The sequence below is a fragment of the Stenella coeruleoalba genome (assembly GCF_951394435.1).
Source record: "Stenella coeruleoalba genome assembly, chromosome: 10".
Lineage (NCBI taxonomy): Eukaryota > Metazoa > Chordata > Mammalia > Artiodactyla > Delphinidae > Stenella > Stenella coeruleoalba.
In genome coordinates this window covers 50,715,093-50,740,938 of record NC_137156.1, presented here as the reverse complement: position 1 = coordinate 50,740,938, position 25,846 = coordinate 50,715,093, and the positions used below count along the sequence as shown (strand labels likewise).

The following is a 25,846-nucleotide window of genomic DNA, read 5'->3' as shown; positions in this document are numbered from 1 at the left end:
GAGAGAAGCAAACAATATTAAAACAGGGAGAAAATGTGAGTGCAAGTCCTACCTTTGGTAAATATTCCTCTTAGGCAGTAGAAGAGAAAAGTTTGAAGGCATTTTACTAGTATTTGCATTAGTATTTTGACAAATATTACTGTAAATTGTGTAACTTCTTACATTTGTTACTGAAGCTAAAATGATGTCACTTTTTTCAAAGCATACTTGATTAGATCATATGTGACTCTGTCTCTATTACATCCCCTCCCCCGACCTGGTGCATCTTAATTATTGGCTTAACAAAACCTAAGCCAGTCAACACAATAAACCATGACCCTAAATTGTAAACATACGACCTAGGTAAAAATACCTGGGCTCTCCAGGGCTAACCCAGCAAAGGTTAATCTTTAAAGCAAAATAAGGTGTCCCCATGACATTCTGAGGGGCAAGAAATAGTGAATAATATCCTTGAATATTTAGAAATACTCTCAATATTTGAACTCGTTCATTACCATTTGTTTAATGAATATCCACGTACTTCACAAAACTGTTAAGATCATATATAAAGATAAATAAAATAAACATTTTATTCCAGTGTGCTACAAAAGAACAAATAGTTCCATAGATTATCTGTACACTAACCCTCAATCCTCTACTGATTTCATAAGTAGTTTCTGTTGCCCTGGCAGCATTTATAAAATAAATTATTTACCCTATCTCAATATGATTGTGTTGCCCTGGTAACTGGCTGTTTTCTAGAAAGTCTGACATAGATTTTATTTTAGCTACATACTTGCTTTGTCTAGAGATAATCCATAGAAAATAGGGCTTTAATAGATTCGATAAATTTGTATCCTATGTTTACAACATATCTAATTATATTTCATATGCTAAGTAGCCCTTAAGGATGTAATGTTGTTAACACCTTCACAAAGGAACTCGCAAATTCTGGTTTACTGATGATGCTGTGACAAAGAAATTCTAAGTGCTATCTAAGGACACACTGGGGGTAATGTGCCATTGGAACTTTATCTCTTAGTACCTTGTCAATCTTATGTTCAGAATGACGCACCTTCAGTTCTAAAAGGTAATACACTATTCCTTGACCTATTCTTTCTCTTTAAAGGTCCATATTAAAATAACATAAAACTGCATGGCAAAAGGCAGGTGATATGCACACATCTGGATTTATAAAGACTCCACATTCACCGCTTATTCTCACCACTCCTGTGCTTAGAAGGCAGGGATCTTAGACATCGGGAAGCGTTCTCTCCAAGAAACTTTCAGAAGCTCTACTTGAAAGATGACTGTTACCTCCAAAAATAATTCCATGGATATAAAAAGAGGCTGTGCATGATGACATTTTCATAATGCAGCCAAATTGAAAAGTTTTGTCCATTCATGAATGATTCATCCATGATGCCCCTGGAAATTGTGACTTTTTCACACACATCAGTGACATAATTTAGCCTTTCTATTTTATATTTTCCAAAGTAAGCCTAAATTCTAGACAACAGCATTGGGACCACCAAGCTAATAAAAAATGTATAGGAAAGTGTGCCAGATTTGATGAATAAAAGTTGTATTTCAATAGAACACAATTTACCTTTCCAACCAAATCTTTCCCTAACACAAAAAATTCACTTAATGCAGGCTACCTGCCTTGCTGCCCCCTGAAATAATCTGATAAGCCCCTCAGTACTTTTGGTGTGTTATTTTCACTGAAAATGCCCTCCTTCTTTTTCTTTATCCCCATCAACCCCACCCATCCTTTAAGTTCATGCCTTCATCTCGGTTCTTCCATGTCCTTAGCTGTTCATAGATACTTTGTCATTTTCAGTGTTATATAAATGCTAAGCATTTCACACCTTTTCTGCTGTAGATTTTTAATTGAATCATTCTACACATATAATAATTATCTCCACAGAGAGATCGTGTGCCTTGAGGACAGATTGTTTCCTTCTTACTCTCTCTCATTTCCAACAATACCTAGAAGAATATTCTGTGCATATTTAATGCTCAAGAATATTTGTTGATTTTTTTTTCATTGAACTCAATGTTCTCAGTTTCTTGAAATGAAGAGTCGACGTCTGGTATAACTAAGGGCCCAGTAAAAGACTTAATCAAGTGACCATTTCAGGGACAAAAATGACCATTTCAAGGAGAAAAACACTCTCATGTTCATTGCAGAATTATTCACAATAGCCAAGATATGGAACAATTTAAGTCTCCTTCAATGGATGAATGGAACAAGAAAGTGTGACATATATATGTGTGTGTTATGTGTGTGTATACTGGAACATTATTCAGCTGCAGAAAGAAGGAATCCTACCATCTGTGATAACATGGATGACCTTGAGAGCATTATGCAAAGTGAAATAATCCAGATAGAGAAAGACAAATACTACATGGTACCACTTACATGTGGAATCTAGGGAAAGACAAAAATAATCAGACTCATAGAAACAGAGAAGAAAGTGGTTGCTAAGGGCTGGGGGTGTGGTGGGGAGTACAAATTTTCAGCTATAAGATAAATAAGATTTGAGAAGCTAATGTAAATCATGGTGACTATAGTTGATAACACCATGTTGGATAACTGAAATTTGCTAAGAGAGTAGAACTTAAATGTTAAGGTATCGAAGAGACTTTCTGTGCAAGTGGTTTTCTTTGTATTTACTTTACCCCAGGAGTATATTTATAGGGAGGTGACACCCAAATGAAGTTGTTCCTTCTAAATTTACTCTCACATATTTTTTTTAATTCTCTTCTGGTAGAAATAGTATAAATGGGCTAGAGTTACTGTTTTGTGTTTGCTAGTCACTTAAAAAAGATTTGGTCTGTAGATCTATATCCACCAGGTAAACTCCTTACATAGCAAACACACTGTCTTTGTTTGGTACTTTGACAACGATACTTACAAAGAATTTTTGCTCAGTTCAGCGGTTGGAATAAAATGATAGTATCTGAAAACTTTGCTTTCTGAACAGAATTCTAATGACTTAAATGTTCTTTCCAAATTTGGTGATGTGTTTTAGGAAAAACATGCCTGCAAATTTGGAGGACATGGTCCCTAAAATTAAGACTTAGGTCTTACCTACCTGCAGGTAAAGAATGACCAAATCAAGTATTCTGGGGCTTTTCTGAACTTCTTCTTTTGTTGTAGAGGGAAAGTTTATATTGACTGTTTAGCTATAAATGTAAGGTTTATTCATCATAAGTCGTAATTTAGCCATGCATAGCAACAAGTCATCCAATGACTCCATAAGAGCATCTTGCATTTCTTAGAATCCTGTAGTTAGGTAAGTTATTTGTAATTAGGTAAAAATGAAAGTTGACCTTTCTCCTTGAGAATAATTAATGCTAACCACATGAAGAACAGAAGATTTATGATTCACATGAGCCTAAATAAAATTTAAGAGAATTGAACTCTACTTCTTCTTGGGAACTATCACCTTTTCTCCCTGTCAGTAGAGATGTAACAAAATACCTGACGTATCATAACACAGGGATTTCAATTGTGCATTCATATGAGATTCCAGTGTGACAAGCTGCCACACAGAGTAGATATTTAGTGCAATCCGTCCTCTATTAAAATCCTGTCAGTCCCACCTTACTCTTCCCCCTCCCCGTGTCCTCAAGTCCATTCTCAGATAGCTAGTGGGAAGCAGCCGCATAGCACAGGGAGATCAGATTGGTGCTTTGTAACCACCTAGAAGGGTGGGCTAGGGAGGGTGGGAGGGAGAAGCAAGAGGGAGGGGATATGGGGATATATGTATGCATATAGCTGATTCACTTTGTTATAAAGCAGAAACTAACACACCATTGTAAAGCAATTATACTCCAATAAAGATGTTTAAAATAAAAAAATCCTGTCAGTGTCGTGGTGAGATTTCAGAGTTTAGGACAGAACTCTGCACTGGGGAACAGTAACACGTACCAATTGCATTGGCAACATCAGCAAAGAGTGAACTCCTGATATAGTCTCACAGTGCTCTCTTTCAGTGGAAAAAAAATAAAGTGCAAATAGAAACGCTCTTGCTGTCCTCAGTGGGGTTTGACCTGATAAAGTTCCAGAGTCAGACAACTGACAGAGAATGGTTTCCTTGCAGAAACACCAGTACGAGAGATATGACCAAGGCAGGGAGAATTTTATCCCCTCTTCCTTAAAAGTGAAAAGCCTCTCAGAGTTTTCTTCTAAGTTTACAAAAAAGTGCATTGCACACAACTCAGAAATTTCAATCTGCAAAGAAGCAAACCTAAACAACCAACTTCAGCTTTACGCTTATGCTTTCTGTTTTTCTCTTGTCCTTTTACTACTCCCCTCCCTTCTTTCCATCAATTCATGTCTCTCTTATAGATCATTACCCCTCCCTAGTAGGGAAAGATTAGAGGCACTGCGCTCTACTTTAAGATTTGAATGAAGCACTGTGTCCTCTTCAGATACAAGCCTAGTTGAGAACTTGGGGCCCTCGAGTAGAGCCTAAAAAGAACCTGAAGGGCTCTTGCTGCAGTGTAGGAGGCCCTGTGATTCACAGTGATGGGGGAAGCATGCCTTTGCACCCTATACACAGAGAGCTTATCTGTGTGATTTTCTCAAAACAGTGGAAGAGAAAACGTGAGAAAGGAGAAAAGTTGTAAGCAAATCATTATTATGGGCAATATATTGGAGATGTGTAGCTATGGACACCTTGAATTTATTTGTAAAGTAGGTTCCAGTTACTGACATACAAGAGGTACCCAATGGGCCTTTATTTTTTATTTTCATTATTTTTATTATAGGTGTTGAAAGATTTAGGAAGTAAATGAGATAAACACCAGTCTAAGCAATTTATCTTATTTATAGCCATAGAGGCTATCTCCATCAAACTCATTAGGAAAGTATGCTAAATAAGCAGTATGAATGTGGTAGAAATGGGTGATTATTGCTTTTTCTCAACTTCTTCCTATACCAACAGTCATTTTATGTAATTGGGCTAATCTAAAGCACAATGTGCAGTCATCTACTCATATAACTGAATAATGATAACAGTAATTTACTGAGTGTTTGCTATTTGTCTGGCATTATTTTAAGAGCTTTAAAGCCTTGCTTCATTTCATGAACCCAAACCATAATAATTTAGTCATGATTATATCCATATTACAGATGAGAAAACAGTGGCTCAGAAAGTTTAATTGCCCAAAGTCCTATAACAGAAAGGTTTTCCTCTCTCAAAGAGACTAACCAAGAATCCATGCTATTGGGACTTCCCTGGTGGTGCAGTGGTTAAGAATGCACCTGCCAATGCAGGGGACACAGGTTTGATCCCTAGTCTGGGAAGATCCCACATGCTGCAGAGCAACTAGGCCCATGCACCACAACTGACCCCACGTGCTACAACTACTGAAGCCCGTGCTCAGCAACAAAAGAAGCCACTGCAATGAAAAGCCCGTGCACTGCAACGAAGAGTAGCCCCCACTCGCTGCAACTAGAGAAAGCCCACGTGCAGCAACGAAGACCCAACGCAGCCAAAAAAGAAGAGTCCATGCTATTAATCACCACGTCATTCATTCCTTCCCTTCAGATCCAGGTATTTTATTTCTCCACCCTGGACTGCCTAATTATTTTTATGTTTTAGTATCACAGAGTGATTAATTTAACCAACCCCACTTTGATGATGAAACTAAGACCAGTTGGGTAAAGGTTCTTTATACAATAAAGACAACCAACAAAACTGTTACAGGGAAACGACTGATGCTACAAATTGTGTTTCCATGATGCAGTTTAGCCAATTTTTCCATGTTAAAGATAACAAGGTGGTGGGCGCCCCAGCCACTCCTTTCCCCAGGAATCTGTCCAAGCCACAAACATTACATCTTAAGGGGGGTGACCTAAGTTCAAATATCATGCAGAGTCTAGTCAGGGGAAGTGAAAAGATATTAGGGAGCAGAAGCCATCGCAAGAAAGATCCTGGTGGGGGACAAATGAACACACACACACACACACACACACACACACACACACACAACTATTGCTAGGGGAAGATATACAAGAAATAATACATCCAAAAAATGGGTGAAGCTGGTCTGGGGAGAAGGAGAAGCTAATAAAACATTTAGCTAAGGCCCTGAGTGACAGTTGGAAAAAAACACATACAAATATCTTCCCATCTCCTCACAGCTCCAGAAGTACTATGGAATCTTACATACTTTGGTATCTGGAAAAATATTCAGATTTTGCCAGATGTGCATTCCTTTAGGCCACGATGAGATGATGCTTGACCTCAGCGTGAGGACTAAGCTAGCCTCAATGCTCTTCAAACACACACAATATTTTTTTAGAAGGTAGTTGTTTCCATCTATTGAATTCTACCTCACACCTGGGACGGAAAAGAACAGCCTGGATTCGTTGCATGTTGGTCTGATTTATACAACACAGATCAGATGAACTCAGGAAGCCCCCAAGGTATGTGAATAAGAGTAAATACGGGGATCTGCAGAATAGGGTCTAAAGTTCTGCTCTAGTAAGCTACATATATTTTATTCTTCAAATAAAAAGCAAACTATCAAAACACTAGGAGCAACATGGAGTGTTCCTTATTTTTTAAGAAAATGGACAAAGCTCAAATATGAAAGCCAGGTGCTGTGATCCTTTGAGTCCAGGAAATAGATGTCTATGTATTTAACTCCCTGGTTTTTAATATGTGCTACCTTATTTACATTTAGCTTTGAAAAGGGTTAAAATGTAGCATTGCTTCTTCTTTGAACAACTAATACATTCAATAATAAGGATTAATGATAATAATAAGGTATAGTATGTCATACTTCAAACACTGTTTTCACATATTCTCTCTGTTTTGATCCTCTCCAAAGCCATGTTAAGTATAGTGACAGAAAAGGAAACAAAGTTACAGATTTGAACATACCCAGGAGAGTACAGCAGAGACCTTGTCACACAACTTTCCGCTGGGGATCTTTCCCCTATCTCACACTCCTATGAGTATATTGCTCTTGAAAGCTCCCTGGCTAGTACTTCTATAGAGCTCAAAAACATGGAAGACCTCGACAAAGATACATGGAATCAATAGCCTTCAGCCTGGATTCTAATGGAATAAGTAATATTATTTCCCTTGGGACTAACGTAATATTGTACCACAAAATGGGAAAGCTAGCTAGTAGAAAATAGAGTTTGAATATTTTGGGAAGAAATTTTCCACTAAAAGAAGAAGAGAATGGCTCTAGTTAGTTAACGTAAAAGTCATCTACCAACCTTGCTATCTATTATCTATCTGCATCTATTAGTAGACAAATACCTTCCTATTTCAAATATATTGCTTTGAGTCAACACTTAGCCATGCTACACAAAATCGTTCCCAAAGCACACCCAACTGCATCCGAAGAAAACAAAGCATAACAGGAGGAGAAGGACAACAGAAAGGCTTTCCTCCTATAATGGATTTAACTGTCCAGAGTTCACAATTCTGCATGAAGTAGACACTCCCCTTTCATAACAAATGGTAGACAGCAACATGAGCGTTTGATTGCTATCTCCTCCAATCAAGTTTGTTCTCTTCCTCCCTCTCTCTCTCTCTTCCTCTCTCAACTCTGTTTCACTCCATCACTATCACTCTATCTACTGTTTACACTTTTATAGAATTTCAGGAACAGCTTTGTATCTGGAAAATAGGGCTGCCAGAAAGAGGCATGGAATAGAACAAAAGCTTTACCCCAAAGCTTCTATGCATTACAAAAGCTTGCACTCGGATAATAGAAACATCGAGCCTCAGGTGACTGAGAACACTTACTGTTGGTTGCATAACGTATGGCGGATGAGGCATCCATGAAGTACTCTGGACCTATGCATCAAACAGCATTTATTAGAAGAAAGCAATCACAGAGAGAACTCGGTTCTTGCGTTCAGTGGAGTCACACTAGGTCATAAGAAAGTGGAGTCCACCTGACTTACAGCGAATCAGTGCTCAAAACTAAGGGTACAAAGGAAATTCTTGGACCTGATTCATTTGGTCCCTGAAACATGGTACAATGTAAAGCAAATTCCTACTTCCCTGGAGCTGGCTGTAGTGCCCACGTGGGCCAGGCTGGGCCATGGAGCACATTTGGAGGCTTCAGCAATCTCCTGTTTATAGGTCAACTTCCGGGAAGACCCGGGCGAATAAGGAAGGAGGCATTACTTAGCATGACTGCTAAGACTTCCTCTTTTTCTGTCATTGGTTCTAACTTCATATTCTCAAGTGATCCCATCTTGGAAATAAATCCAAGTGGTAAAAGTTGGGGAAGAATCAGAGAGATCAACCAGAAATTTTGGGGTATGTTTTGGGTTAAACCCTAGTTAAACAAGTCTGTGATTTTTCTCGCTCATGGTAATTGGTATGGCAAATAAAAATGAGTATATGAGCCAGCCAAGTGTTCTGAATGTTCGCCATCAGCCAAATGAGAAAGTCAGCTTCTAAGAGCTGATTGTGACATAGAGAGCCCCGAAGATTTTGTTTTCAATATACTCACGTCAATGAAATTGACAATGAACTTTAGATTAAAAAAAAAAAAAAAAAGAAGTGGTGAAAAGCAAGAATCAACAACATAGGAAATTGCTCTAATTCCTTTTTTGAGAAAAGAGAGCCAGAGTTAAATTCCACTTATGAACCCTCCCAAAAGAAATGACTGTTCTGTGGAGATTTTATTCATGTCACCAAAGTGCTCTACAGTGGAGCTCAATGGGTGGTCTTGGCTGAAACAGAGGCCAAGGTTAGAAAAAAATGGGTAAAAAACCAAAAAACACACATTACAACCAGGCAGGCCTGTAGGAAGAACAAAAACTGAACAGCATCTGCACTTAGCCTCATGGGTCCCAAGGAAAGGCAATTAAGAAATCAGCCATTCTGAGACCCTCTAATGCAATTCACACAAAAGTCTATTCCGCTCACCTGACAGGTATCAAGAATCTAAGTGCAGACACAGAATGAGAATGATCTGCTTTGGGGGGAATCAGTTAAGGACAAAAGTGCATAGTCTCAGGCATGATGCTCTGACAGCTGGGACCTCCTGATATGACGTATGTAGTGGATGAATAATGTGAAACTTCACTGAATTCGTAGCAGTCAGCAACATTACAGTTTTCCCTGTTGTAAACCCCCCACCCACCAACCATCTGCACAATATAGGGAAACACACGCAGGCACACAGTCACACTCTTGCTCTTTCTTTCTCTCTCCAAAGCTTTAAACAGTGACACTCAACACTCTTGGTAGCATTCATAGGCATTTTTTTCTATTTTGAATTAGAAGAATTGTCTGAAGAACTACATGAGGTAAAGAGAAGCAGGGAGAAATATCATATCTTTGATGACTCAAAGGAATAAGATAAGGAGCACTGTTTGAGGGAGAAGGATGGCTATTTCAATCCACCTGTGGACTTAGCATTACTAACTGGCTACAACATCTGGTTTAGGACACACACTGAGCCTCAGATTTTCTTGTGTTTCAACATGTGGAACCCCCGAGGTCTCTTTTGGCCTCTTTGGAACTGAGAATGAAGTAAGAGGAGGAAGTAGGAATTACTTTTACCCCTTTGATAATCTTCCCTATTTCTTGGAGCAAATGATTTTGCATCTATCCATGTAGCTTTCCATGGATACACAGAACGATTGTGACAAAATGAGATGACAATGATACAATATCCTGGAGGGCGTGCAGGGAGTTGCCAGAAATGTGTTCTCATAAAAGATACCCTAGGGAACAACAACCGAAATAACAGACAACACACAAAATAACCTCTCAGTGGTAAGAAAGCTGCACTAATGTTGGCTGGAAAGTAGCAAAATCATGAAAACTCAGCAGGAAGAATGGAAAGCTCAGTGGATTTTTATCATTCAGTGAAACAGATGCAAACAAGCCCTTGAAAGTGTAGGCTCAATGGATAGTTTGAGTATTATGACATTAAGATATGACTAAAGGGAAGACAACTTAAAACAAAAATCCTACTGTTTCCCTTTTGTCTTGATCTAGTCTGTTCCTGGCAAGAAAGGTTTCCCGGGAGGTGCAGGTAAACCGGACATACCTGGTATGTGGAGACAGGGGAAGCAGCAATGAATGGCGTGATGGGTGTCTGTGGAATCATGCGGTTGGTTGCAATACTGTACGGTGAAGAATAAAATCTGCAAACAGAAAAACAAAAAGAAGATTCATAGATTCATGAAGCTGATGCACGCCTGGCTGCTAACCAAACGCTACCACACACGTCTGGAGAAGACAGAGTTCCACCCTCATGTTGCCCATCAACTGTTAACAGGATCATGCAGGAGACTGATGGTCTTTGATTCCACAAGAAATAAGTTGTTCTGAATAAAATGACAATTTTGAGTCCTCTTATAAAATTGACTGCACAAAAATCTCTTAGGCCAGGTGAGTGTAATAGTATGTTTAACCAATAGCAGAGAAAAGCCATGGGCATTGTTTCTAAAGCTCCTTGAAAGAAAGGCAAAACCATAGCACCAAGCTTTATAAAGGTGGCTGGTGTTACACAGACAGAAATTGCATCTATCCCTTCATTCAAGAAAGAGGATCAGGGCTTCCCTGGTGGCGCAGTGGTTGAGAGTCCGCCTGCCGATGCAGGGGACACGGGTTCGTGCCCCAGTCCGGGAAGATCCCACATGCTGCAGAGCGGCTGGGCCCGTGAGCCATGGCCGCTGAGCCTGCGCATCTGGAGCCTGTGCTCTGCAACGGGAGAGGCCACAACAGTGAGAGGCCCGTGTACCGCAAAAAAAAAAAAAAAAAAAAAAAAAAAAGAAGTAATACTTTGAGGAGAAACTGAAGCACAGTTTCCTATGAAATAGTATAGCTAAAGAAAAAAAAAAAAGAAATAGGATCAGCTTATAGAGAATTCTGGATAATTTGTGCTAGGCATGAATCCATGCCCTCAGGTAGAAACTAAGTACTTTCTTTCTCCATGAAAAGAGAAGGACAATTTGTGGACAATTTAGGTCTAGGTGAGGAAAGGAATCTTTTCTGGATTCAGTCAGGGCACTGATGGAGATTATGGACCGATGTGATATACCTCTGTACACGCTGTAAAAGGCACTGAGTCTTCTAGTCCTCCAGGGTCCTTCATTGAACAATTATAGAATAATACTGGGCAAGATCAGAGCTTCACAAATCAGAGGTGGGATGATCCTTCTGGAGATCTATTGAAGGACAGCTTTAACAGAGATCTATTAAAGGGTATCGAAAACACTTACAGGCCATCTCTGCTCAGACTTATACCCTGGAGTCCACAAGTTACCGAATGCTCAAATTCCTCAGCAGAATTTTAAATCATGTTTTTTTCTTTATGTCTCACTGGTAAGGGAAAGGCTAGAGTGACCAGCCACACATCGTGCAGACAAAACCAGGTGGGCTGTGATGGAGTATTTCACTGATATCAGGATAGAATGCGAAAATGCCTCTCAGGGATCATGGAATCATTACTTCACTTTGCCATACTCTTAGCAAAAGTCAATTACTACTTTTAGTTTACTTTCTTTCTTCCTTTCTTTCTTTCTTTCTTTCTTTCTTTCTTTCTTTCTTTCTTTCTTTCTTTCTTTCTTTTTCTTTCTTTCTTTCTTCCTTTCTTCCTTCCTTTCTTTCTTTCTTTCTTTTAAATAGTATGACTGAGGTTGGAGTTTTAGAGACAAAAACTTCATCATCTCTCAGGGGTCACTGATATTTTGAATAGAGGATCTCATGGGTCACCTTTCTAAAGAAGCATTCCATGAGAACCCCACTGAGTGTAGGGGGGCTGGATTTCAAGGTTGCCAGGTTTCAAAGAGTAAATTCTTTAAGCTTAGATCCTATACAAGTCTTCAAGCAAGGATTGGGGAACTAGAGTCTTAAATTGATCTAGCTCTCAACAAGGATTATAAGGTCACAGTCTTTTGGTTAAAAAAGATGTAGCTGAAAAAATTACACCATTACACATTGCATCCTCCTTACTATCCATACCTATACCTACAACACCTCTAAAATTTTAGAAAAAAAGAATATTGACTATATACTCATTAAAATGGCCAAATTAAAAAAAAAAGACAATCAGAGCTGTCAAGGATTCAGAGAAAGTGGAACTCTTTCATTGCTGGTGGAGATACAGGATGATACAGCCCTGTTAGAAAACAGTTTGGCAGTTTCTTATAAAGTTAAACATATACATAGCATATAACCCAACCATCCCACTGGTACATAGTAACTGAAGATAAATGAAAACTTGAGTTCACACAAAAACCTTAATGTAAATATTTATAGCAGCTTTATTTAATACTTGCCAAAAACTGGAAACAAGCCAAATATCCTTCAATTGAATTAATAAACTGTGGTCCATCCATACACTGGGATGCTACTAAACAATTAAAAGGAAAGAACTACTGATATATTTAACATGGTGAATCTTAAGTAAATTATGCTAAATGAAAGAAGTCGAACTCAAAAGTCTATATTTTATATCCATTTATATAATACTATGGAAAATGCAAAACTTTAAAGACCGAAAATAAATAATGGATGCCAAAGGCTGGGACTGGGGGAAGAGTCTGAGTGCACAGACACCTGAGGGAATTTTGGAAAGTGATGTAACTGTTCTATACCTTCATTGCTTGGTGGTTCCACAACTATGTGCTTGTCAGACCTCATAGAATTGTACACTCTTAAGAGTGAATACATACACAATATAAGTTATAGTTAACAAATCTGACTTTAAAGTCAATTACTATGTAAGAAAACATCCATCCTTCCACTTCAAAAAATGTGTTGAACATTTACTATGTATACCAAAGATGGGTAGGACATCCTTTGAGTTTTTCTATTTAAGCATTTAAATTGAACCTTATCTATACATTAACCAGCCTAAAGTTGGTCAATGGCTTTCCGTTGCAATGAGAACAAAATTTGAATTCCTCATATTGATGAGCACAATCAGGCTATTGCCCACCTCTCTCCCCAGAGCCAACTGGGATCCAACCACACTGACCTTCATCTGTCACATGAGCCTGTCATTCTCACTCTCATCTTAGGCCACTATACTTACAATTCTCTCTACCTGGAATGGTTATTTCCCCAAATCACCCTAGAACTATCTCTTTCTCATTATTGATCTCACTCAACTTTCCCATCTTTTCAGAGGTCTCTAGTTAAAGTAGCAACCACCATCTCTGCCCCAATTGTTCTCTATTCCTTTCCTCTATTTTTTTTCATTGTTCTTATCACTATCTGAACTAGTAATTTTTAAAAATGTCTTTATATATGCTATGGACCAAATGTTTGTGTCCCTTTAAAATTCATATATTGAAGTCCTAATTTCCAAAGTGGCTGTATGTGGAGATGGAGCCTTTAAGGAAGAAACTAAGGTTAAATGAGCTCATGAGGGTGGGGCCCTAACCTCAAATGGCTAGTGCCCTTATAAGAAGAGGCATTAGAGTGCTTGCTCTCTCTCTATCCACATGCTCACATGGAGGAAAGGCTATGTGAGGACATAATAAGAAAGCAGCCTTGTAAAAGCCAGAAACTAAATCCCAAACTAAATCAGCCTGATCTTGGACTTCCAGCCTCCAGAACTGTGAGAAATATATTTCTGTTGTTTAAAGCCACACAATCAATGGCATTTTGTTACAGCAGTCAAGTTGACTAATGGAATGTATTTATTGATTATTTCTCCCTCTAGAATGTCAGCTTCAAGAGAGTTAAGGACACCTTGACTTTGTTGCCTAGAACAGAGCCTGGGACATAGTAAATACAGGCATACCTCATTTTATTGTGCTTTGCTGTATTACACTTCACAGATATTGCAACTTTTACAAATTGAAGGTTTGTGGCAACCCTGCATTGTCAGATGGTGCTTAGCATTTTTTAGCAATAAAATATTTTTAATTCATGTATGCACATTGTTTTTTTAGACATAATGCTTTGCACATTTAATAGACTACAGTCTAGTCCAAACATAACTTCTATATGCACTGGGAAATTTTAAAAAATTGTGTGACTCATTTTATTGAGATATCTGCTTTATTGCAGTAGTCTGGAACTGAACCCACAGTATCTCCAAGGTATGTCTTGCTTAATACCTGTAGGTTGAATGAATGAATAAATGAATGCAGAGCAGTTTAGAGAAATAAGTAGTGATTACAGTAGAGGCCGCCAGTGTCAAATTGGTGGGGGCACAGAAGATGGCTTCTGTTCAAATAGGCAGCTGAGAGGTGAGAACCCAGAGAAAATTGGCTGGCATCACATATCTGTAAATGCTCAGTGGAAGCTTAAACTAATGCCTGTTTTCTAAGCATGCAAAGGTACTGACAACCAGGGAAAACAGACCTTTTCTATAAAAATCATGGTTTGCATTAAAAAAAAAAACGCTTTAGGTCTTATCTTTGACAGATTTTATTTATGAGTCAGTGAACAGAAAGACTTATTTGGGGCTCATAATAACATAGCAGGTACTCATGACCACTCCACAAACGGCCCTTTTCATTCACCATGCAAGTTTCTTAGAAACCCAGTTTCAGGCTCTTGTACCAACAGAGCGAATCATGCGTCACATTTTAGAGTGGCTGGTTTATTTTGCGAAATGTACCAATTGTCATATTAAAAATGAAAGCAGTAAGGATAGGATGGACTGGCAAAGTTTACAGGAAATTTTATGGGAAAAACAGCAGAAACATAAAGAAAACAGCCAAGTAAACGGATACTAACAAAGGGCACCCTTGGGGGAAATTTTTAGGCATTTTTGTTCTGTCCGCTCTAATACTATCCATCAAACAAGAATATTTCATACTTCCCAGCAAGTTCCAGTACTGCCCCTCAAATCAGAGAGTCATTTAGAACAGAAAATGTACTGAGAAGATCAGACTCAGCACACTGTCTTGATCCCCTAATTCTGGTATTCTGAAATAGGCTCTCCCCAAATCCAAACATAAACCGGATGAATTCACAGGAAACCTTTGCTTAAACCATGACAGGAGAGGATATTATTGAATCTCAGGCTTAAAGGCACCATATCTAAAGAAAATGCACCTAGCCAGACTCCAAAGAGAGAACTGCAGAATGAATTTCCCAATCTCTTCACTTTTTCTCAATCCCTGCCATGTATCCTTCATGGTTTAAAAACACTCTCACATGGCCATCACATTTAAAAAGAAGAAGAAAGAAAGAAAGAACGTCCAAATAAATACTTCAAGAATAGGTGTCCTGTTTTGGGGGAACAGGAAAGATGAAATTGACAGCACTTTTTGGCCATAATAACAAAGCTAAGGTCATTCTAAACATGTGACTTAATGTTTTTGTATCTGGTTATTTATGCATTATGCCTTGCAAATGCTATTATAGAAAACTGGGAATGAATTTTTAGCTAACCATTTTTCTGGGAAGAGTTTACTCCCCTAAGATATTTCTTTGCCAAAATGTACATAGCGAATCCACAAGTGTATGACAAGTATTCCTTTTCTACCTTGTTCTAAACTAAAAGGGATTTTGCTCCCCAGGGGACATTTGGCAGGATCTGGAGATATTTTTGGTTGTCACAACTGGGTCAGGGGGCTGCTACTGGCATCTGTTTGGTAGAGGTCTGGGATGCTACTAAATACAGTACAGCTCCCACCCAAAAAATGATCTGGTCCAAAATGTCACTAGTGTCAAGGTTGAGAAACTGTTGCAGGAATGCGAACTAGTTATCTCTGGAGAGGTTTCCCATGAACAAAATTCCAAATGCTAAAGGGGCTAAATGGGTTAACTAAAAATGATCTATCTGTAGAACTCTAAGCCAGCCTCTGAAAAAAGTTATATATATATATATATATATTTTTTTTTTTTTTGTGGTACGTGGGTCTCTCACTGTTGTGGCCTCTCCCGTTGCGGAGCACAGGCTCCGGACGCGCAGGCCCAGTGGCCATGGCTTATGGGCCCAGCCGCTCTGCGGCACGTGGGATCTTCCCGGACCGGGGCACGAACCTGTGTCCCCTGCATCGGCAGGCGGACTCCAAACCACTGCGCCACCAGGGAAGCCCTGAAAAAAGCAATATTTTTAAGGAACGCAAAGGGTTATTTGGTTTTCTGGCATGTAAAGCAAGTGGGCTCCAGAAGTCCAGAAAATGGAAGTCTAGGTCACTAATAGGACATTATTTTGGCTGCAGAAAAGTCATCTTCAGGGGATTTGGCAGTCAGTAGTAATATGGTGAAACCTTATTTCACTGACAATAAAAATAACATGTATATATCAATAACCCCAGGGTAGGATGTTTTTTAATGCAGAAAACCACACACAATCCTATTTGCCCACTGAAATAAACAGCCCTGCCTTGTCTTTCATGTCCATAGGCAATTTTGTTGGAGTCAGAACCACAAATACTATCCTCAGGGCAACACTATAGCACAAGATTAATAAGTTATTGGTCATTTTTATTGTAATGCCAACGTATCCTTCACACTAGATTCCTTTTCTAGTGTAATAAGATAAGGTTTCTGTATCACTTAATATCAAATGCCCATATAAAACAGCTGGCAAACCAAGGCTACAGAAAACATTTTTTTTCACATCTCTCCCAAGAATCCATTTTCTTCAAATAAAACAATCCAAAAGGCTTTTACACAGAAGCCCTTAGTGAAAAGATCACAGGAAAGTTGCGATTTTGACTATGGGGGAGGAATTATTTCCCACCTCCCATGCTCATAGTTGAAAGTGGTGGAATTTCATATTGGACTGTTAAAAAAGCAATAGGGCAATAGTAATAACACATTATAGAGTTATGCCAGATAGCTCCGAAAGAAGAATGGACATTTTTATTTTCCTAAGTTAGCCTATAGTAAAAAGTACCAAGCGTTTTACTTTTCCATTGTGACCCAGAAATTTCTTCACTGTAACCTTCAAAGCCTTAGATAAAAGTGACATTGAATTAATTTTTTTAAAGTGATAATTTGCGTAGATTCAAGCAGATGACACAACTGACATTTTTTACTGCCTACATGCAAGCAGCTCAGATACACCATGGTCCATGTTTACAAGTGTTTGTTCTTCATTAGAGAAATATCAAGCTTAATTTGGGAGTACTTATTTCGGTTTTATGTTGCTGTATTCAGGTTGAGGTTATAGAATTCAGAACATATAACCGTTGACACAATTAAGCTACCAGCTATTCCTGAGACACATATTTGGATTTGATACTCAGAAACCTCTATGGCTGAGTGCAGTTAAGGGATGCCACAGGATCATAACATATGTTCTTTTTTTTTTTAATTGAAGTATAGTTGATTTACAACTTTGCGTTAATATCTTCTGTACAGCAAAGTGATTCAGTTATACACACACACACACACACACACACACACACACACACACACACATTCTTTTTTATATTCTTTTCCATTATGGTTTATTGCAGGATATTGAATATAGTTCCCTGTGCTATACAGTAGGACCTTGTTGTTTATCCCTTCTATATATAATAGTTTGCATCTGCTCACCCCAAACTACATAGGGTTGCCATATGATCCAGCAATCCCACTTCTGGGTATATATCCAGACAAAACTATGGTTCAAAAAGATAAAATATGATCTTTAGTGGTGACATGGCACATCTCCAGGAGGACAAGCTCATGTCACTGTTCCATCAAGAAGCCTTCAGAATCCCTCATTAGAATGTAACCGCCTTTTCTCTGTAGTCCTATGACATTAATTTTCTTTATTTTTCTTTGTGAAAAGAATAGAAAAATATAAACAGTGAAAAATAAGTCTCCCTCTCACCCCTACTTCTCGGTACTCTGTTGGCTCTCCCCAGAGAACCACTGTCACCATGTCTTGTGTATTCTTTCAGAAATATTTTATACATATAAAAGTTAATACATACATAAATCTCATAGCACTTTGTGCTTCTGTCACAATACTACTTGCATTGTATCTAGAATTTGCATGCGTGCCCATTGTTCCTAACAGGATGGGAAATATGTTTTTTCAAATTTGCATCACCAGAATGATTTTAAATGGTACAATAGATAAGTATTCAAATGATAAAATTTGTTAATCTGAGTCAGCATTAAGCGACCTTTAACAATATCAACTGGATTGGAGTCAGCTGCAACTGTATCTTTGGATACATTTGTTCTACATAAAATGGGACCAGTTTCTTCTCTACAGCAATAAATATTTATCTCTCTGTTAGGTTACCGCTCTCTGAGTTAGGTTTGCCTACTGGATCGAATACAGCAATGTAACTAGGAGTAAATGCTTGACTCTGGATATTCATGTTCCATTGCTTCATATGCTAAGTGAATTTTCTAAATCAGCTTCCCCACTTCAAAGAGGTACATGCTGACAATAACTCAAGGAACAGTATGTTGAGGAAACATTTGTGGTTATTTTGGCATCTTAACATCCATAGAAATGACTATTCTTCTACTCCCCATTATTTAAATGTTACCATATAAGGCAATAAAACCAAAGATGAACAAAACATTTAAAAAGTCATCTACATGAAGAAATATCAAGTGAATAAGGTTAGTGAGCTACAATCTTCTGATCTCTTCCATTTCATGAAATAAAGTTTCTACCTTCTTGGCACCAACAACACAATGGATAGTCTAAGCCTTCTGAAATTCCATTCTTAACCCAGGACATGAGAAACTCATGTGCAGTTTGGCTCCTTTGGGTGAAACTGCAGGTTGCATTTAAGTAGGATCAAAGCAGAAATAGAGACACAGACATTGAGAACAAACGTATGGATACCAAGGCGGCCGGGGGATGAGTTGGGAGATGGGGATTGACATATGTACACTATTGATACTACGTATAAAACAGATAACTAATGAGAACCTACTGTATAGCACAGGGAACTCTACTCAATGCTCTGCAGTGACCCAAATGAGAAGGAAATCCAAAAAAGAGGGGATATATGTATAGCTGATTCAATTTGCTGTACTGTGTAAACTAACACAATATTGTAAAGCAACTATACTCCAATAAAAAAAATAATAAAGCGTATTAGATTTGGGTGTTACATGGGGACAGAGTGGCTTGATGCCAGGAAGGGGAATGGTTTCCCTAATGCCACCTTGCTGGAGCCAAGCAGACGTCATCAGTCACATTTTCTGTATCTGATTTGGCATTCATAGTACTAAGTTAAACAGTCTATAAAGATGAATAAGACATGGAACCTGACTTCAGAGTTAATAGTCCATCAAGGAAATAAATATGATGTCAACAGCTACATGATAAAAAGACTGTCAGTGTATCATGGTCACATGAAACGTAGTGTAACAATAGTGTCAATATTGACAATGAAGATCACATTGTGCCATGCAGGGGTCCTTTGATCTTTACAAAGTCTTATGAAAAGGTACTGTTACTATCATCTCCACAGAGGAGGAAACTAAAGCACAAACAACTTGCCCATGTCTGGTAAATGACAGAATTTGGATGTGCTCCTGGGCAGGCTGGTTTTGGAGTCTGAACTCCTAACCACTGCTTAAACTGTGTCTCTTACGATTAATTGTGTAATTAGCTCTGCCTGGTATGATTTAATGGTGTTCTTTATTTTATGTATTTATTATTTTATTTGGCTACATTGGGTGTTCATTGCTGCGCGTGGGCTTTCTCTAGTTGCGTTGAGTGGGGGCTACTCTTCGTTGCGGTGCGCAGGCTTCTCATTGCGGTGGCTTCCCTTGTTGCAGAGCGTGGGCTCTAGGTGCATGGGCTTCAGTAGTTGTGGCATGTGGGCTCAGTAGTTGTGGCTCATGGACTCTAGAGCACAGACTCAGTAGTTGTGGCACGCGGGCTTAGTTGCTCCACAGCATGTGGGATCTTCCCAGACCAGGGCTTGATTCTTAACCACTGTGCCACCAGGGAAGTCCCTAATGGTGTTCTTTAAATGAGAGCAGTGAAAGAAAGAAAGAAGGAAGGAAGAAAGGGACGGAGGGAGGGAGGGAGGAAAGAAGGGAGGAAGGAAGGAATTAGGAAGGAAGGAAGAATATCACCATTCTCTCCAGGCAGAGAGAATTCCATGAGCAACAAGACACACGGGTTAAAGTAGCTTGGGATTCTCTGAGAATCAAAGAAGGTCCAGTTCAGTTGCAGGAACCAAATCACAGAGTTCTTTTTGTGCCATTCTTGGAAGTTTGAGTTCTGTTCTGCAGTTAGTAAAGTCCACATAATATATTAAACCAGGCAGGTGGATGATTACTGATTGCTTTTTGCTTTAAAAAATTATTCAAAAAGCAATGTGAAAATGGTTTGGAGGTCAGTTATATTAGAAGCAAGTAAAAGCTTAGTACAGGTAGGGACTGGTGATTGAATAAACTCAACCAGTGGCAGGGAGGCAGAGCTGGGTTGAAGATACAGTTCAAAGACAGATGGAGTAAGTTTTAAGGACCAATTTTATTATAAAGAATGTTTTAGGAGAGAACACCCAGAGAACTGGAATTTATGGCTTAAATGGCTTTAGAGTGTATTTTTAAAAAAGGAACAAGTAATTTGATCTTGTTTTTCATTTGATTTGGTTTGTATGCTGAAAGATTGATTGAAGATAATGACCTCACTTTGGGACAAAGATATCCAGGAGCAGCACCTAATGCAGTTAGACACACAGGTGATTTTTTTTTGCATCTAGTTATGAACTTGAAGTATGGACTTGGGAATCTTCAGTTCCTAAAAGCAGGAGGAGTGGATGAGATCAACTGGAGAGAACACAGAGTGAGAAAAGACTAAACCCTGAGAAAGATTAGTAAAAGTGGGCAGAAGAGGAGGAATCCGCAGACACCAAGTGAGCAGTGCAAGGGGAAAGCAAGGCGGATCAGCAAAGGATGGAGTGGTGAAATCTAAGAAATAAGAAATTTTCATGAAGCTGTAAATGGTAACAATAACAACAGCAACAACAGAAAGTCAAATGATGCAAGATCTCAAACAGTATAAGGACTAAGAATGTGTCAGTTACAACTGACAAATTTGGAGATGAATTTGGACAAAAAAATTTGGACAAAAAAATTTGGACAAATTTTCTTCTCAAATTTGGAGACACCAATCGGGAAAATTCCAGTCAAGTCTGAGACCAGAATTCACACTTTAATGGGCTTAATTAGAGACAATATGGGAAGACAGTGTGTATAGAAAACTGGGGTTGTTTACCAGTGAAAAGAAAGCTGAAAGAGTGTGGTCAGTAGAAGTGATCTCATGGGCAGAAAAGGATTGTTTTGCTTCTACCTTCTTTACAGGTGGGAGAGACTCGAGTATTTTACAGGCTGAAAGGAATATTCAGTAGACAAGACAGTATTGAAGACAGGGACTGCTGGATGACACAAAGTTCTTTATCAGATGACAGGAGATAAAATAAAGAAGATGGTATTCTCAGCATCTTAACTACAATTTGTTTCCTGAGGGAAATATTCATTGTTGTAAATGTCTAAGTGGACAGTGGAGAGGATGAACCACTTTTGCAACTGTTGAAATAGTTCAAAGAATAGAATGTTGTACTGTTACTATAAGGTTCAGACAAAGATGTCACAGAAGGCAGACGTATGTACTTGCAGTCGACCTCTATACGGTATAGATGGTGACCTGGGAAGGGAGACATGCGCCCTGTGTACTAGGCAGTCCTCACTGCCTCTAATACGGCACCACCCAAAGTTCACTTTGGGCTGCTCGGATTGCAGGCTGAAATCTCAATTTTTTTCTCTGTACGTTTGTAATGGATCAGGATGAAAACTTGGAAAGTTAGGTCTTTGGGAAAACAAATTCAGATTTTAAATTGTGCACTGGAAAGATGACTGACTAAAGCAGAGCATTCACTCTCTCCAGTCCGGACCTAGGCCACTGGGGCATCTCCAGTCCTTAACACCATGTGCCATTAAATTACAAATGTAAAATACTTGGTACTTAGTATGTGTTCAACAAATGTCATTCCCTTACATTATAATACCTGTTTTCTGTCACTGTCGCTGAGCATATATATATAATATATATATAATATATATATATAATAATGCCTTATTCTATGCCTTTTGAGTTAACTATTTTATTTTCCCAACTATACAGTACGATTCTAGAGGACTTTATTTCATGTCTTTACATCTTGTCTTTTGTTCTTCTGACCACCAAGTTTAAAGTGCCTTGTTGGAAATAAGAGAAGGCTTATTGGATAAATGAAAGGATATTCTTAAGTTTCACTCCTAGAGAAGTTTTAATGAACAAAGGACAAAGGACTAGACTCTTACCCTAGACTACCAACCATGTTGACTCTTTCATGGAAGGATAGACCGTGAGTTTCTTGAGGGCAAAGCCCTTGTCTCATACATTGTTTTTTTAAACCTATAGAGCATAGTACTGTGCTTGGCAGACTCATTGGATGTTTACTGAATGAGTAAATAAATGACCCCCTGAATGAATAACTATAAAAATAAGAGGGAGCTAAACATTTTCTACATCCCACAGGTGTTCATTAGATGCAGCTGACTAAATAGAAAAATGGAGTTTAATTCCTTCTATCCTCTAAGTTGATCTTAAATGAGACCTTCATTCTGATTGCTTCTTTAATGAGACTGAAAGACAGAAAACTGAAAGCCATGGAGAAATCTAAGATAAAAGGGTGTGAAAATAAAAAAATAATACTTATTCTTTGGTTTGTTGGTCCATTGCAGGATGGCCAAACTAAAGAAAAGAAATTGCAAAGTAAGAAGAAAGTTTCAACCAAAGAATATTCAGAATGACAGAATTTTAGAGAGGCCAGATCGTGTAGCTTAAGTCTGATTTTTCAGAGGAGAATTTTAGGCTATGTGACTTGTTCTAAGTAAGAGGCTGCAAGTTTCCAGGTGCTTATTACGATGAAGAATGAAAATGCAATCACCAAGCTACTAACTTGACTCTGTCTGTTACCCTTCCCCTGATAGCCAGAAGGCAAGAGTGGAAGCACTGTTAATGTCAAAATGAACCTGGGCACATGCTAAAACTACTGAAGTCTAAACTCTAGAGTTATTAGTAGGAGCGACACTCTTACCATAGCGATACACGGACACTTCTCCCAGACCAGTCTATCTACATACACCCCCCTTCAAATCCTACTCCTTACTCTTTCTCAGATGAGAAAGGGAGAGACAGAATGTGGGCAGAAGCATTGTAAGAATGGGTGACATGGGGGGGTGCCATGAAATAAGAGTCACTCACAGGAAGAAAAAAATACAATGATGAGAAAGGTTTAAAACAAAAAGAAAGATTTGAATATTTTTCTTCAGTACTGATTTCAGAGTTCAAAGATACCTTAGCAATTAAAATAGAGAAAATGTAGTCTACTTACCCATTCTGTATGGCAGCTGTGGGATCATAGGTCAGAGCCATGCCAGCCTGTATATGGGGGGAAGAGGGGAGAAAATGGATCTTAACATTTTTATGGTGGTGTCCAAAGCATTCAATACGCACAATGCTTTTATCTTTACTTTCTACGATTTAAGTTTACTTTATCCTATATATTTCTCCTCCCTTACTACCAAGACTAGCATTTTTACTATCTGAACACAAGAATCCACCAGTGAGTTAGGGAGTTTATATTATATATCCAGACAAACCAAAGAACAATGCAGTTTGGATGATTTTCATTTCTAATTCATAAGCCATGCACTGTCTAATCTGGTATCCTTATAATTTCTCAGTATTTTCAAGAATACCTATTGTATATCCCATGGCATGAAAAAAAGGAAAGGATAGATGCTGGGGCCAGAGTAAAAATAAAAGCTACTTAAAACACATTCGACCTTTTAGAAGAAAATGTTAAGAAACATTTATTTTAAAATATTGCATGCCTCAGGGGTGTCTAGGCAATGAATCACAGAGTGCTGTCCAATACTTGCTGGTACCTGTCTCACTAAGAGTGTAGAAAGGGAAGGTCATTTACATGTGATGGAAATTCTAGGCCTTGTGGCTAATAAGGAGGTGGTTTAGTTATTTTTCTAAGAATAAAACCACCACTGAAAAACTACATTTCTGTAACTGACAGTTGTTGCAGAAAAGAATATCAACTTGATGATCGCTGACTGACACCCTACCTCCTTTCATACACATCATCATATTTCATCCTCACAAGGACCCTATGAAGTAGGCAGGAGAAATATTTCCTCCATTTGATAGATGCAGACACGGAAACTTGGAGGGATCAACTGACTTGGTTAAGGTCACATGTGTGGAGGCAGAACCAGATTCCAACCCAGACCAGCCATGACATTGACTAGGATTTTGAATGAGCCCCGAAGATCATTTCTCTGTGGCCGCATGGGTCTACCACCCTTTGTTTTCCAGAACTGTCAGCCTGGTTATTGCTTGTGAGCAGAAACAGAAATAGAATGAAACAAAGATGACTAGGTTGTCTTTAGGTCGGATTTTTTTCTTTTTGGAAACTTAAAAATAGATTAGTCCAATGTCAATCTCCTGGCTCGATAATGCACTATTATTATATAAGATGTAACCACTGGGAGAGACGGGGTGCAGGGTAAATAGGACCTCCCTGTACATGTCTTTTGCAATTTCCTGTGAATATATAATTATTTCAAAATAATAAGAAAAAATAAATTAGCTTTAGTAAGAAAAAAATAAATTGACTTTTGTAGAGGATAAGAAAAACCATAAAAACTTTAGAGAAAATAAAAAAGATCTTTCATGTCTGAGTTTTTTTCCAGTGTGATTGAAGGTGGTTTTCCTGATAAGCTCATTTAATTCCTCAGTTTTAACACATAACTGAAATGAAAATTCTCAGGCTTTCTAAGATAGGGCCTGAAGTACAGGACGGCCTGCTACATTCAAGCTTACATGCATTGTTTTCCCTAAACAGTAATTTCAAAATTATTATTAAGATTGGTATGAGGAACAAAACTGTAGAGCCATCTATAAATGAAACTGGCATACAGGGAGCACACGTAATTGAAACGAAGTTTGCAAACAAAGCTGAGATGGAGATGCACTGAGAATACAGGCTTAATGATAACTGCCCATCACTCATGTTGAAGAAATACGATATGATAATGTGACAAGCTGGGGTCTGGAAAATGAGAATAGAAGAGTGGAAATGAAGACAGATTACTTTCCCCCCCATGGGAGAAGCAAAGGCAGTGATGTCAAAGCACATAGATTCTAAGTCTAAATTCTTCCCTAGATGGGGTCTCTGCCATGTGACAAATGGGAGGCTGGTCTGAGGCCAAAGACTCCCCAGGAGGGACTTGTCCAGGCGGGACTCCATGGTTCTGGGTCCTGGAGAGGGCAGCTGGAAAAACTGTCCATCTGGGATGAGACTTCCCTCTTAGAAACCCTAAGCTTCTTTCCTCTAACTTATCCAAGATGTCACACCAAAGACAGGATGAAAAAAACAGGTTTTGTACTCAATAAAGATATTATTTATTTAATTAATATTTAATTAATAAGAGATTTATTTAATAAATAAATTTAATAAATAAATTTAAATTTATTTATTAATATTTAATCAATAAGAGATTTATTTAATAAGAAATTTAAATGATCACTGTATCTTCAGACCCCTGTTCACCCCCAAATTGTTTAAATCCCAGGGGACTTTAGGAAGCCACATTTAACTGTTTTCCTTGAACGTATTTTCCAACAGTGCTCAGAGACCAATGCCTTTCTTGAATTATAGGTCTTCAATATTCTCTTTTTATGCCATGTGTATTTGTTCTGGCAATGTCAGGTAAAGATTTTTTTTTCTTTCACATTTGACTTGAATTCCTCATGGATTATAGTTAACCAATCAGGTCTAGCTAGGAATACGGTAATTATCACAAAAATTCTCTCTCTTTCTTGAATAGTATTTGATAATCAGAAAGCCTAAGTTGGCCTCTTCCTCCATCTTAAACCTCCACTCATCTTTCAGAAGATGGAAAGA

General features: G+C 38.4%; 1 protein-coding gene across 17 annotated transcripts in view; it reads right to left on the bottom strand.

Moving 5' to 3' along the window:
- RBMS3 (RNA binding motif single stranded interacting protein 3) overlaps positions 1–25,846 on the bottom strand; it is a 1,083,479-nt gene that overhangs the window by 91,844 nt on the left and 965,789 nt on the right. For 13 of the 17 annotated variants that reach the window (XM_079935204.1, XM_079935208.1, XM_079935207.1 and 10 more), the window contains 3 exons: positions 23,261–23,307; positions 10,033–10,129; positions 7,764–7,814 (listed from right to left, as the gene is read on the bottom strand). In XM_079935204.1, coding sequence (XP_079791330.1) covers positions 7,764–7,814; positions 10,033–10,129; positions 23,261–23,307 — 195 coding nt within the window. The remainder of the gene's footprint in view (positions 1–7,763; positions 7,815–10,032; positions 10,130–23,260; positions 23,308–25,846) is intronic. The other 4 variants (XM_079935199.1, XM_079935200.1, XM_079935205.1 and 1 more) reach the window with 1 other exon arrangement.